Source organism: Budorcas taxicolor, chromosome 5, assembly GCF_023091745.1.
Source record: "Budorcas taxicolor isolate Tak-1 chromosome 5, Takin1.1, whole genome shotgun sequence".
In the NCBI taxonomy this organism is placed as follows: Eukaryota; Metazoa; Chordata; class Mammalia; order Artiodactyla; family Bovidae; genus Budorcas; species Budorcas taxicolor.
Genome location: NC_068914.1, coordinates 20,948,149 through 20,962,235, shown reverse-complemented (window position 1 = coordinate 20,962,235; position 14,087 = coordinate 20,948,149). Strand labels below are relative to the sequence as shown.

The window sequence follows — 14,087 nt, the reverse complement described above, 5'->3', positions numbered from 1 at the left end:
ACTGAGGCTAGAACTAGGGTGTAAAAGGGTGAAGAAGACAAATAAAAGAAAAACGGGGAAATAGAAACATTTCTAAATGAAAACAAAGTTTGGGGAAAAACTCACAAACTCAAACGTGAAAGAGCCACACAATGTCTAGAAATTGTTTTGTGATTTTTTTCAATATAATACATAATATGCCCAGAATACTATCTTCAATTTTGCTTTATTTCTTGTTCGTAATTAACAATGCAAAGCAATATAGCCTTTACCACTTATGTAAAGCATAAGATGTTAATTTTCAAAGTATAATACGTGCATTACTGCCTTTTTACAAAACCATGAAAAGTATAGTACTTATGTCTACACTAGGTGAAGAAGCCACATTGTTATATATTATGCTAGGATGTGTATGCCAGGAATCAAGTGTGCTACAAGGCCAAGAGCAAAGACCTGCAATTGCTTCAAATTACAGCCAAGTCCTCCCTATAGAATCTTTATGCACTTACTGAAGTATGCCAATGCTATGTGTGTGTATATGTATGTATTTTAGGATTCAAAAGAATTTAGTACTAGTTGGCAACATTCGCTAGAGATCATTTTTGCTCCTCATCACTGAATTTTTAAAATTAGCTTAAAATGTGGATTTTTTTTTTTCTCCTTTTATTTATGTCATTGCTTCTCCTTGTGCTCAGCTCCACTCCCTGTCTGCTACGGCCACCTAGGGTTTCTTAGATTTAACATCACTACTTGTATAAGAAAACATCTCCCAAGAATCCAAGGGACATTAAGTCCTTGAAGGGAATCCTAAGAGAAATTTCTGTTCAACTAGCAAAAAAAGTTACCTCTTTTCTTCTTTAAAATCCATGCCCATGCGGCAACCCTCACACAATCCAAAAGTATAAAGGCCACTTTCAAAGAAAAGAGAGTAACATTCAAGTTATCTCTAAATCTAAATTTAAAATTTTAAGATGGGGAGACGGGATACCCAAGCTTTTCTCAAAGGGTACAGAAATAAAAAAAAAAGTCAGAGTGAGGTAGGCCGTGAAGTTGTGCTATTATAGAAGAGGGCTAAGAGGAACTGGAAAGTCAAGGAGCTAAAGCGTAAGATGATGGCCAATCTGAGTTATAAACTATTTTAAAACATACTCAAAAATCAATAAAGGAGCTAGTAAATAAAGAGTGGGCCAATGGGGAAAAAAAACTGTGCCAACAAATTGTGAAACCAAAGGATAACTTATTATTAAACAATTTTTATATTTTTCATCAAAAAGTAGCTAGAAAGATAAAACTGCATTTGAAAATTCTGACCTCCAAAGGGTCAATACTCAAATAAGCCCTTGTGCACAAGGTTTGAGGAATGTGTTTTTGGAAATCCAAGTGCACTCACTCTGCTTTATGGCAATGTACTACCACAGCAGCTGATCAAAAAGTGTACAGGGTTCCTTTCAGAATACATAATAGCGTAAATTATTTTTCGATTTAATATATTATAAAAATGTCGATTCTTTTCCAGTCTGTTTAAATACAAGTGGTTTTCAGAAAGATATATCTTTGACCAGCTTATACTGGTCCTGAGTGTCACTGCTGGCACATTTCACCAATGACATTGCAATTGTTCTAGTTTGAGTTAACAAATCATTGTCACTTCATAATGGAATGGACAGAAATCAAAGACAGAAAAAGGTAATAAAGATGTCCAAAATGTAAAAATGGGGATAAAGAAAACAAAAAAGAAAAAAGAAGAAAGAGGATGTCAATAAAAGAATATTCATGTCAATAAAGCATTAATAGTTATGTTTTTCATAAGTAGATTCAAAGAAAGCAATGATAAGACATATGTTGACACCAACATGACAGGTCAATGGAAATACATTACATTTTCCAACGATAAAAGTGAAAAATGCCAATATAAAACAATTCAATTTAAACAAAATTATTTCTTGGGTGGGGTTGAGGGTTGTCCTAGCTCAAAGAAACACACCTGAACTGCCAACTCAGAGAGCTTGATTTCAGATAGAGATGGTGAATGACAGGGATATGACAATCCATATGCATGGAAATCAATCAGGGATAATTCAATCACGGATTCTGTTCCTTTTTCACTTTTTCGAGATTTTGTCTGTGTATTTGTCTTATGTAATACATTAAACCATATAAAATTGCCAATATTAGGCCTTTCTAAAAAATCTACAAAATGGCAAAGACAAATGAATCAGGCTGATATAAAGCAACTTGATTCCATGCAACAACCAAAACAAAAAAGGCAAAATTCTGCTGGGCTTTAAAAAAAAAAAGTCCTGATCTAAATTTTCCTAATGGTCTTTGTGGCAGGGGTCAGAGTTGAATACAGAAAAGGGGGGAGAGAGTAAGAAAGAAACTAGGAGTGGGAATGCTGTACCTTTGTTCCAGCTGCCTCATGGCTGCAGTAATTTTACTGGTTTTCTCTTCTAGTCGGGCAATTATTTCATTTTTTTCTTTCAAACCATCTTCAGAACCCTATTTAGAAAAAACATAAAAGCTGCAGTGGCTTTGAATTTTTTAAACCCAAATATGTACAAGCTTTGTATACCATTTTGCTATGGGGTTGTTATTTTGAAACGACCAGCCTTTGTTTACAGATTAAAATATTCCTAGATGCACCTCTAAGTTCACAGTAGCACTATTCACCATAGCCAAAACATAGAAATAACCCAAAAGTCCATTGAAAGACGAATGGATAAAGATGTGGCATATTTATACAGTGAAATACGACTCAGCCATCAAAAAAAGAATGAAATAATTCCATTTCCAACAACGGGGATACAACTAGAGACTATCATACTAAGTGAAGGAAGTCAGAAAGAGACAAATACCATGTCATCTCTTATATGCAGAATATAAAATATGGTACAAATGAACATATCTATGAAACAGACTCACAGACACAGAGGACATATTTTTTACTGCCAAGTGTGTGGGTGGAGGAGATGGACGGCATGTCTGGGGTTAGTAAATGCAAACTATTACACACAGACTGGATAAACAACAAAGTCCTCTGTATAGCACAGGGAACTATATTCAATATCCTGGGATAAATTGTAATGGAAAAGAATATTAAAAAAAAGTATATATATAGATATGTGTGTGTGTGTGTGTGTGTGTAAATGAGTCACTTTGCTTATACAGCAGAAATTAACACAACATAGTAAATCAACTATACTTCATTTAAAAAACAACAAATTAAAAATAAAATACTCCTAGATCTAAAGCAGTACTACTATTAGTCTTCATTTAAAATGTAATAAAGGGGGCATTCCCTGGCAGTCCAGTGGTTAAGACACCGAGCTTTCACTGCTGAGAACATGGGTTCAGTCCCTGGTTGGGGAACTAAGATCCCATAAATCATGCAGTGCTGTCAAGAAAAAAATACATTAATAATAAAGGGAAAAAAACCCCTCACCCTTCAGTGTCTTCAGAAGATGGCAGAATAAACTCTTGGAAAATACACTGATTTTTTCAAATTAAATTGTAAAAGGATTGTGGCAACATGTCTACTTAACAGCAACATTATTTTATCAGAAAACTCATAACAATTACAGTAAAGCATTTCAATCAAAATTAAATCTCTCAGGACTATACTATGCAAAGAAATTTACAAAAATGTCCTGCATATTTTGATTAAAATGTCCCAAAAGATTTAATCTTCATCTGTTAACCTGTCAACATCAAGAAATAAATTCAGGTGATTTTTGTCTGTTCTTTGACATTACTACATTTTTTCAGCTTCCATTTAGGAAAAAAGCCACTGATTTTTACTAATAAAATGGCACAATTACAATGAATTCATCTCTTCAAAATCAAACCCTTCATAAAAATGTTCATTCTTAATTCATATAACAAGAAATTCGAAGATTTTAAGAATATTCCTTACCTGCAACTTCTGATACGTTTCTATGTTAATTGCTTTAACTTCCTCCAGTTGTTGTCGAAGGCCTATCAGAGTATCTTGTTTCTCATGGATATCTTTCTCCAACAACTTCATGGCAAGTTCAATCTCATGTTTCATACTAACTTGTACTGCCAGCTCATTCTCCACATCCTGCAATTCAACACAGCCTCAGCTCACACACGATTTCAGGATGTCAAAGTCAGAAACACAATGGTTAATTAGACCAAAGATTCACTATGCAGACTACTGCTTTTGAGTTATAAGCCCCATTAAACAAAATCAGCTAGGCCCTATAACAACATTCTGTATTTTCAAAGGCACATTTTGTTAAATGAAAGCATTTTACAAATTCTATTAATTATCACTATTCTACTGGCTAAAGAATTATGGACTTTTAAGCCTCATAAACTTGGTATTAATTTTCCTTAAAGAAATGACATAGTCCATATAAGGCCAGAGGTAAATCAAAAACACCATTTCACAAAGTTTTATTTCTTTTCTTAAAGAATTTTATATGAGAGGATCTTAAGACAAATGTCTCTTGACTCTCTTTTTGACCTGGGTTGGTTACACATGTATTTAGAATCCATTGAGCTACATACTGGTATTTTTATGCTGATATTTCATAACTTAAAAGGTTAAAAAATAAGTTAACTTTAAATAAGACTTTACTGTTTGGATATTGATACCTGAATACATCACTCTATTCTATTTTCTGTAATGGTGGTCACAATGCACCATTTCCCAAACAGACTATAACACTGTTTAAAAACACTGCTTATAAAAGAGACACAGTGGGAGTTTAAAAAGTTAGAAGGAATTAAGGGAATGAGATTGCTATCTCACGCCAAGGAAAGTAAGTCTGATAGAGATTTTAACCAGTGCTTACGGGGAAATTATTATCATATTTGCTAATGTAACTGTAATGCAACCTACTTGTCTTAACTGAGATTCATCTCGAAGCTGCCTTCTGGCTTCATTATACATTTCATCTAGCCCTTGCCTGGAATGCTTATATGTTTGAAGCTCAGTTTCCACATCTACTTTGGTAACCTAGGACAAAAACATAAAATGTTTTACTCTATATGGAATGTGTTGCCATGCCTTCCCCAGGGGATCTTCCCAACCCAGGGATCGAACCCAAGTGTCTGATGTCTCCTTCACTGGCAGGCGGGTTCTTTACCACTAGTGCCATCTGATAAATCCATTCTATGATCACTTCTATTAGTTAATACAGCACAGAAATATCCAGTCTATGCAAAAGCCCTCAAAGTGGCCATTTCTGATGCAAGTCAATCTGTTTGTAATCAGTCTATACTTACCTCTAGGTGCTGCTGTGTTTTCATTAAAATCAATTTATTTTCACTTCGTAATTGATGATTTTCTTCTTGGAGCTTAATGATATTATTCTTTGCTATTGCTAACTAAAAATAAAATGAGGAATAAAAAAAGATTTTAAACATCTTTATTTATATTCGCTTTACAGGTTACGTTCATGGCTATGCACAACAGAAGATAAAATTCTAAAACTTGTAAAATGTCTCTCACATCTACAGAAATTTTCATAAGAAAAATGCTATTATCCCAAGATACCAACTAAAGAAATTGTATTTCTATTTCCTTTTGTTAGTCAAATGGTATGTCAGCTGGAACATATTGTTTATATGACTTACAATGTGTCCTGAATACAAAACGCATGAATAAGCATATGAAGAATTATATGCTAAACAATAAGACAACTGTTTATATGTTAAACAATAAGACTTGTGCAAAACAAAACACTTGTGCAAAAACAACATCATCTATAAGGAAAGTTGTGCTATAATTGAAAATGTAATACAGACATTCATGATAACCAAACAGGGCACCCTAGTGAAATCCGGGCACACTGAGTGACAGCTCTCACCACCAGAGTTAAATATGAATGAAATTAAATATGAATGGCTAAGTGACTCGGCTCTGAAGCCTAAAAGGAAAAAAGGGATTCTAGGAGAAGAAAGCAGAAACCAATCCCCAATGCTGGCTTGCAAATAAATTTCTCAACACTTTGTCAGAAATGCAACTTCAATCTCACAGTGCCCCTATGGTCAAGAAGAGGCACAAACTAGTGAGTAGCTCTCGCCAATGGTCCCAATCTATCACACTATCAAACGGTCCTAAACTATCAAAATGAAAACTCATACAATCACGTGCTTGCTGGTTTGGGACAACTGGGTCAGTTCTAAAAGAATGTGGATTCTAATTAACATGGAAAATAGAATTCATAGTTCTAATAACGTATTTCTTTCTGGAGCCTAAGTAATTCTGAAATGGAAAGCAATCCTATGGTTAAGTGAAAGTCACTCAGTCATGTCCGACTCTTTGTGACCCCATGCACATAGCCCACCAGGCTCCTCTGTCCATGGAATTTTCCAGGAAAGAGTACGTAGCCACTTCCTTCTGCAGGGGAATCCCAACCACGGGATCAAACCTGGGTCTCCCGTATTGCAGGCAGATTCTTTACTGTCTGAGCTACTAGGGAAGCCCCTGTGGTAATTCTGTGGCTAGCCTGTTGTTTTTTTTTTTTCAATCTCAAAAGCAACGTGGCATGTGTGTGTGCTCAGCTGTCTCCAACTCTTTGCGACCCCATGGACCGCAGCCTGCCAGGCTCCTCTGTCCAAGGGATTTCCCAGGCAAGAATAATGGAGTGGGTTGCCATTTCCTTCAAGGGATCTTCCTGACCCAGGGATCAAACCCACGTCTGTCTTGCATCTCCTGCATCGGCAGGCGAATTCTTTACCACTGAGCTACCTGCAAAGCCCCAAAGCATTACCATACGTAAAACAGATAGCCAATGAGAATTTGCTCTATGGCTCAGGAAACTCAAACAGGGACTCTGTATTAATAACCTAGAGGGGTGGGATGGAGAGGGAGATTCAAAAGGGAGGGGATGTATGCATATCAATGGCTGATTCATGCTGAGGTTTGACAGAAAACAACAAAATTCTCTAAAGCAAATATCCTTCAATTAAAAAACAAATAAATTTTTAAAAAGAGAGAGATGTGAGGGAGTTCCTTGGTGGCCTAGTGATTAGGACTCAGCACTGTCACTGCCGTGGCACTGGCTCAAACCCTGATCGGGGAACTGAGATTCTGTAAGATGTATGGCATGGCCAAAACATTTTTTTAAAAGTTAAAACAGGGCCGAGATAAATTTCTGATTTGCAACCACTAAATAGCTACTTTGACAATGCAGAAAACCAGAGTACATCAGATGAGTTTCACACATGGGAGGCTAGAGAAAGGGTGGTCATGATCATGGAGTGATGCTTGTAAGGAAAAGTAATCTGAATATGGGAACAAGGGGGACAGGATCATTTTAATGGGATTTCTAACTATAGGTGATTCCACTATTTAAATATAGGTCATCCAAGTCAAGAAATGAGATTCACAGTTTATTTATAGAAGAGTTTGTATGCGTTGCATTTGGGGGCTCATTTCTAGAAGTTGGGTATCTCAAATAATTCACAGATTCACCTGAGGACTTGCCCGAGAATAATGTATGGTTTCTCTAGAACTTATGATGATCAGTTACAAGTATTTCATTATAATGATGAAAATGTGTTTGTGTGTGTGCTCACACATGTATTCATACTTAAAATGGAAAAGGATCGCCAATACTAGGTCCTTGAAAGACAATTATCCATGGCTGGGTTACAATACCTCTTCAATCAGCTTAGTATTTGACTTTTCTAATGAGTCAACTCTTGAATGGAGACTGCTGACTGTGCTGCTGAAATTGATAAAGAAAAAACTCATTCAGAATCACACAAACTCACAAAGGCAAGAAAAAATTTGTTATCCTGGACTCATCATGTTGACTGACATGCACCAACTGCCTTGTCTGAATTTTTTATTGCCACACTTACACATGAAGTCCTCTAAAGTAGGAAAAATGAATTTCTGAACCAGCAAAATGACGTAAACTTTCACCTTTTTGCTCGAGGGTAGACTGATAAGTCTGAAATTCTATTCTCAAATGTCTCTGAAGATTCTATTTAAAAATGTAGCTCTCATTTTCTGCTGAAAATCAATTATTTTCAATAATTTTCTGTATTCTTAATTTCCATTCACTCTCTATCCCCTCAACCCCTTTTCAAATGCTTATAAAAAAGGAATAGGGTTAAGATGACCTAAAAGGGGAAAAAAAAAAAACAAACTTAGGACAATATCCAAAATGTATTAAGCATCTATGTGTCCATAATACTTACTTCAGTTGTCTATTTAATTCTTCAACATAATTCTTCTGGTCTAATATTGCAGCAATTTGAACATTCCTAGAGGAGGAGGGGAAAGCAGCTTTTAGTTAACTGGAAAGGGATCTACTGGGTGGCCAAAAAAACAAACAAGAAATACACAAAAGGTCTAAATCATCTAAAACTGTTGTGAAACCATAACAGTAAAACAACATTTCAGTTCAGTTCAGTTGCTCAGTCATGTCCAACTCTTTGTGATTCCATGGACTGCAGCATACCAGGCTTCCCTGCCCAACATTATCTTGCCTTTCATATAAAATTCAATAATCTTTATAATCAAATAACAATAAGCTATGAACTAAAAAACTATTAACCTTTGTTAAATAAATTACATGCTAATATTAAACAATACCATTAGTATATTTTTTAATTTTTTGCATTTAAGAAATATATTTGACATATGAAGTGTAAATTTAAAGTATACAACATGTTAATCTAATACATTTATATACTGTGATGGACTGCCATTGTAGCAATAATTAGCACCTCTCATATTACATAATTATCTTTTCTCTTTAGTAGACCAAATAAGTTTATTTTAAACACAACTGTCTTAAATAAACCAGTATTTGTAAGTTTATGAATAATAAACTTATATCTCTTTTTATCACAGAAATGAGAGTTGACAATTAAAATGGGTCTCAGGGGAATTCCCTGGCAGTTCAGTGGTTAGGATTCTACATTCCCACTGCCAAGGGCCTGGGTTTGATAGCTGGTTGGGGAACTAAAATCCCATAAGCCTTGAAGCACAACCAAAAAATAAATAAATAAAAAATAAAACGGGTCTCTGAACTAATGGTACGACCAAAAGTCATACTTCAGACTAAAATACAGTATGTGAAATACGAAAATCCTACCTTTCTTTATTTCCAATATCCTCTTCATTCTTTAAATACATTGAAAAATCAATCACTCCAACCTGAAATAAATAAAGTTATTCTTAGAGAGTAGAAATACTAGAAGTACCTCCAAAATACAACTGATTTTCATCCTTAATTTTTCTCTAGTGTTTAACAGCACTGTTTACACCTGGATCAAAGAGGAAGAGTACAAACTGAAAATACTGCACCTTTGGCACCAGCCGTTTTCACTTACTTGTGAATCTAAATCTTCTCCCTTTACACAGAGATTAGCATCTATTACATTCAGGCCAACCAGCAGCCCAACAATTACTGCTCCTTCTTCTTCCATCATTAGTGCATGATACTCATAGAATTCACTGTGAAAACGAAAATAATAAAAACTGTAAACCACAAATTTATTTCAAAACCTAACTTGTAAAATCTCAATACCTTATAACAAGCATGGAACCAATATTAAGTGAGGTATTTTAAAATTAGCCTTTCTATACACGAATAACTTAAAATTTTGAGATATAGATGTCTATAAAGAAAATGTAGAAGAAAAAGACTTAAGGAGATAAAAGAGGAAAAGGAAATTTGAGTGAGAGAAAAGAGAAGCAAAGAGATTTTTAAAAGAAAAGGCATCACTGAGGCCTGGAATATTTATGACTCTCAAAAGACATAGTGATGGCTGCTAATCTGATAACAGTACTTTTTAAAACGGTTGAATTTTCATCCCAGGATTTATCAAGACCCTTGGGATAAAGACTAAGTGGCAAAATGAACATATGAAACATTTCAAGTCAATTCATTTGGTATATATGTATTACAAGTGCTCTTAATGCTGCTAAGTCACTTCAGTCGTGTCCAACTCTGTGCGCCCCATAGACGGTAGCCCATCAGGCTCCCCCATCCCTGGGATTCTCCAGGCAAGAACACTGGAGTGGGTTGCCATTTCCTTCTCCAATGCATGAAAGTGAAAAGTGAGAGTGAAGTTGCTCAGTCGACTCTTAGCGACCCCATGGACTGCAGCCTTCCAGGCTCCTCCGCCCATGGGATTTTCCAGGCAAGAGTACTGGAGTGGGGTGCCATTGCCTTCTCCGAGTGCTCTTAATATCTATCCATAAAGTTATTTATGGATATCTAAATCCAAAAAAAATGTTCAAACAAAAGACTTGTGAAAGAAATAGGATAGTCTAAAAACAAAGACTTAACAACTAATACTCAGGATTCTAGTTATCACCGTCTCATGCCTTCCTCAAGAAGTCCCATGTATATTGTTTAATCACTTTAATTAACCTTTAGAATATGATTGAGAAATTGAAGGTGTTTAAAGTATGCTATTCTCATTTAACAAATGGGAAAACCAAGACGTACTGCTGGAGTCAAGAGTAAAATCAAAAATGACCAGATTCTCCAGAACATCACAGAGGCACTCTGAGAGAACAAGGCCAAATGGAGGGGCTGACGTAGGCCCACTCCTTCTGAAAACTAGTCTCCTTGCTTCACAAGTCTGTCTAAAACATTTGTCCTTCCATTTAAATAGATAGTTTAAAAAATACCCACAATACAGCCAAAGCAGTGGTCTGGATATTTAAAAGAAACCTCTTGAATTAAAGCCTCAAATTTCAATACAAATTTCTATTCATAGAATTAACTGTAACTTTAAAAATTAAAAATATGACATACAAATTTCCACTTTATTGGCCAATAAAAATCTTACAGTATTCATTTTTCAGGCTAGTTCTTGATCTATGTTATGTACCCACTGAGGTTTTCTATCTCATTTTTCTCCTTCTTTTATTTTATGCCATCACTATGTGTTTTATGTATCCTTTCATACTGTATCTTCTATCCTTTTTGGAAGACAGGATATAAATGAAATAAAAAATGAAAATGAACATGATTTAATGGTAATTACCTCAAGAGATCCCTTTGAATAATTAAGCAACGCAGGTAATCAGCCATTTTTTTCTGCATGAGGGCTAATCGAAGCCATGCTCTTGCACGACCCAGGGGGGTCCTGAAAAGCAAAACCAAATGGTCACATAACAGTTTCCGCCCAAAGATTATAGGCTACATCTTCTATCTTTGTTGAGACACACGTTAATAATGAGAAAAGGCAATTAATCATGGTCTTACCTTTGTTTCTAGAGCTTTAAGTCAGTTCTCTGATCATGCAAACCAATCTCTAGGAGCTATTTAAGTCTCTAAGGTAAACCTGAACCTACAGGACATCTACGTACCACTTCATGCCTTGAAAGAAATGACTCTAAACAGGGAGGATATTTCTACAAGAAATATTCTGTCAGAATAGGCTTAGCCCTCTAAACATAATTATGCAAAATCCATCAGTAAAGGCAGCATGATGCCCTCAAAAAATCACTGGCCTTGTATCTGAATTTTAAAAAGCATAACAACGCTAAGAAGGTATCTAGCTGCTTATTAGAGAGAATCACCAGGCTGCTTGCTGTTTTTCAAATATTTCTTTAACCCGGTTGTCCTTTAGAACATTAAATCTCCTAACACGGAGGCCTACTGGGAACAAAACTTCTAATACAACAAATATGTCTGAAAGGTTGTGGCCCAGGGCCATCTTTGCTGGCTATAAGCAGAGTCTCTGAGACCAGAGAGAGCACACAGCTCTTCTTAAAACTGAAGGTGTTTGTGCTCAAGATGAAAATTAATTCTATCTAGGCAAGAGATGTACTGATGTGTAACCAGGGCAAAAAAAAACACACAAACCACAGTATCCCCTCATGGCAAATTGAACAAAACCATCTGGGGAAGATAATCCATGCTCATGGAACAGCAGCATGACCTGTGCCAAATTCTGAAGCCACCTTTCTGCTAAGGTGATTGTCACAAGGACAGAATAAAGGGATAAAAGAGGTGATGGAACAGTTTAATCACACTGCTGCTGCTGCTGCTGCTAAGTTGCTTCAGTCGTGTCCAACTCTGGCGACCCCATAGATGGCAGCCCACCAGGCTCCCCCATCCCTGGGATTCTCCAGGCAAGAACACTGGAGTGGGTTGCCATTTCCTTCTCCAATGCATGAAAGTGAAAAGTGAAAGTGAAGTTGCTCAGTCGTGTCTGACTCTTAGCGACCCCATGGACTGCAGCCTACCAGGCTCCTCTGTCCATGGGATTTTCCAGGCAAGAGTACTGCAGTGGGGTGCCATTGCCTTCACTAGGGGACTATAAATAAAAAAATATGGTAGACCTCTGTAAGTTAATGATTACTCAGGAAAGCAGGTTTGCTTAACCACAAAACCATGCAGCAGAAGGAAGAGACGTGCCTCTAACCAATAAAACAATGGTGACATCAGACTCATATACTGTCCGGTGAGCTCAGTATGCTAATGATCCCCAGGACATGCTCTCTGCACACATTAAAAAAAAAAAAAGGTAATTTATAGACCTAGCTTGACCACATAGAGATAAGAAAACTCCCCTGCTTAACCTGGAGGAGGAACTGATGATGGAAGCATGATGTCTACTGAAGAAAGACAAAGGTCTTGACTCCCCTGCCCCCTTTTCCTTTGATTATAAAACCGTAACCTAGTAAGTTCTCGGGCACAGTATTTCTCATTCACTTGTAAGACTCACAAGCGTCCTATTCTAATAAATCACTTATCTATCACTCTGTCTCTTGAATTCCTTGTCTGTGCTGAGACACGAAGGACTACGGTACTGGAGCTCTTCAGAGCCTGTGAAAGGACACCAAATGGTTTCAATTGACGACAAAATTCATGTGATATACCTCTCAAAGACTTAAACTTACTGAAAATGAAAGTGTGGATGTATTCTCTTGCTAAAAAAATATTAATCTCATATTCCTCTTATCCAAGTTATCATTTAGTAAATTAAAACCAAGATTTAGAGAGTATGAATGACTTTTTAAAGAGAAACACATCACTCACACTTTTATATTTTCTTAAGCAGAAAACTTTTTGTCAGGTAATGTGGGAAAAAACTTAATTGTCACTTCTAACAGCTAACAAATTTCTTCTGCTTAGCATTTTAATGAACACTATTCTTCAGAAAATATTTTTTACTTTTGTAGAGTCTGGCTTTTTAAAAACAACATGAACATGTATTTTCATATTAAAATAAAAAGCAATTCTTACATTTCTGGAGCTTAGATTCCCCTTTTCCTCTTTAAAAATTGTGCCTGTGCTCCATCACTCAGGGGTGTCGGACTCTTTGTGATCTCATGGACTACAGCCCACCAAGCTCCTCTGTCCATGGAATTTTCCATACAAGAACACTAGAGTGCGGGCTCTTTCCAAACCAGGGGTCAAACCCATGTCTCTCGCATTGGCAGGCATTTTTTTTTTTTTACCATTGGGCCACCTGGGAAGCCCTGTTAAAAAACTGTGATACCTTATACACCCCTGAGAGAAATAGGAAGTATGAACATCACTTGCTACTTAATTCTAAAACCTGGGTTTAAATCCTGGCTCTGCCATTTTTTACAAAATAACATGACTGATTGATTGAGTCAGGCTGTGCTGGGTCTTCATTGCTTCGGGCCGGTTTTCTCTTCTTTCGGTGAGCAGGGGCTACTCTTGATTGCCGTGTGCAGGCTTCTCCACGCGGTGGCTTCTCTTATTGCGGAGCACAGGCTCCGGGCCCTCGGGCTTCAGTAGCTGCAGCTCCCAGGCTCTAGAAGTGGGTTCTAGAGCATAGGCTCAGCAGTTGTGGCACTCAGGCTTAGCTGCTCTGCGGCATGTGGAATCTTCCCAGACTAGGGAAAGAACCTGAGTCCCCTGCACTGGCAAGTGGATTCTTATCCACTGTACCACAGGGAAATCTGTGGCTCTGCCACTTCTTATAATTTCTTTGATCTTTACTTTTCACATCTATATAATTATTAATAAACTCTACGCTAAGAATGATGTAAGCACTAAATGAGATAATTCATGTAAAACAGTTATCTTATTATCCTGATACATTGCTCAATAAATAGAAGCCATTGACTTTGAGCCCTCAAGTATAACTTGCAAACATTTGGATGATGTAACAACAGAAAACAT

The 14,087-nt window shown here is 36.6% G+C and overlaps 1 protein-coding gene across 1 annotated transcript in view; it reads right to left on the bottom strand.

Annotated features, from left to right (window-relative positions):
* The window catches only part of RUFY2 (RUN and FYVE domain containing 2), a 40,958-nt gene that overhangs the window by 19,867 nt on the left and 7,004 nt on the right, over positions 1-14,087 (bottom strand). Inside the window, exons 4-12 of the mRNA XM_052640124.1 lie at positions 10,969-11,070; positions 9,301-9,424; positions 9,063-9,124; positions 8,161-8,226; positions 7,613-7,682; positions 5,233-5,334; positions 4,847-4,963; positions 3,893-4,060; positions 2,381-2,478 (exon numbers count right to left, since the gene is read on the bottom strand). Of these exons, the coding sequence (XP_052496084.1) occupies positions 2,381-2,478; positions 3,893-4,060; positions 4,847-4,963; positions 5,233-5,334; positions 7,613-7,682; positions 8,161-8,226; positions 9,063-9,124; positions 9,301-9,424; positions 10,969-11,070 (909 nt within the window). The remainder of the gene's footprint in view (positions 1-2,380; positions 2,479-3,892; positions 4,061-4,846; positions 4,964-5,232; positions 5,335-7,612; positions 7,683-8,160; positions 8,227-9,062; positions 9,125-9,300; positions 9,425-10,968; positions 11,071-14,087) is intronic.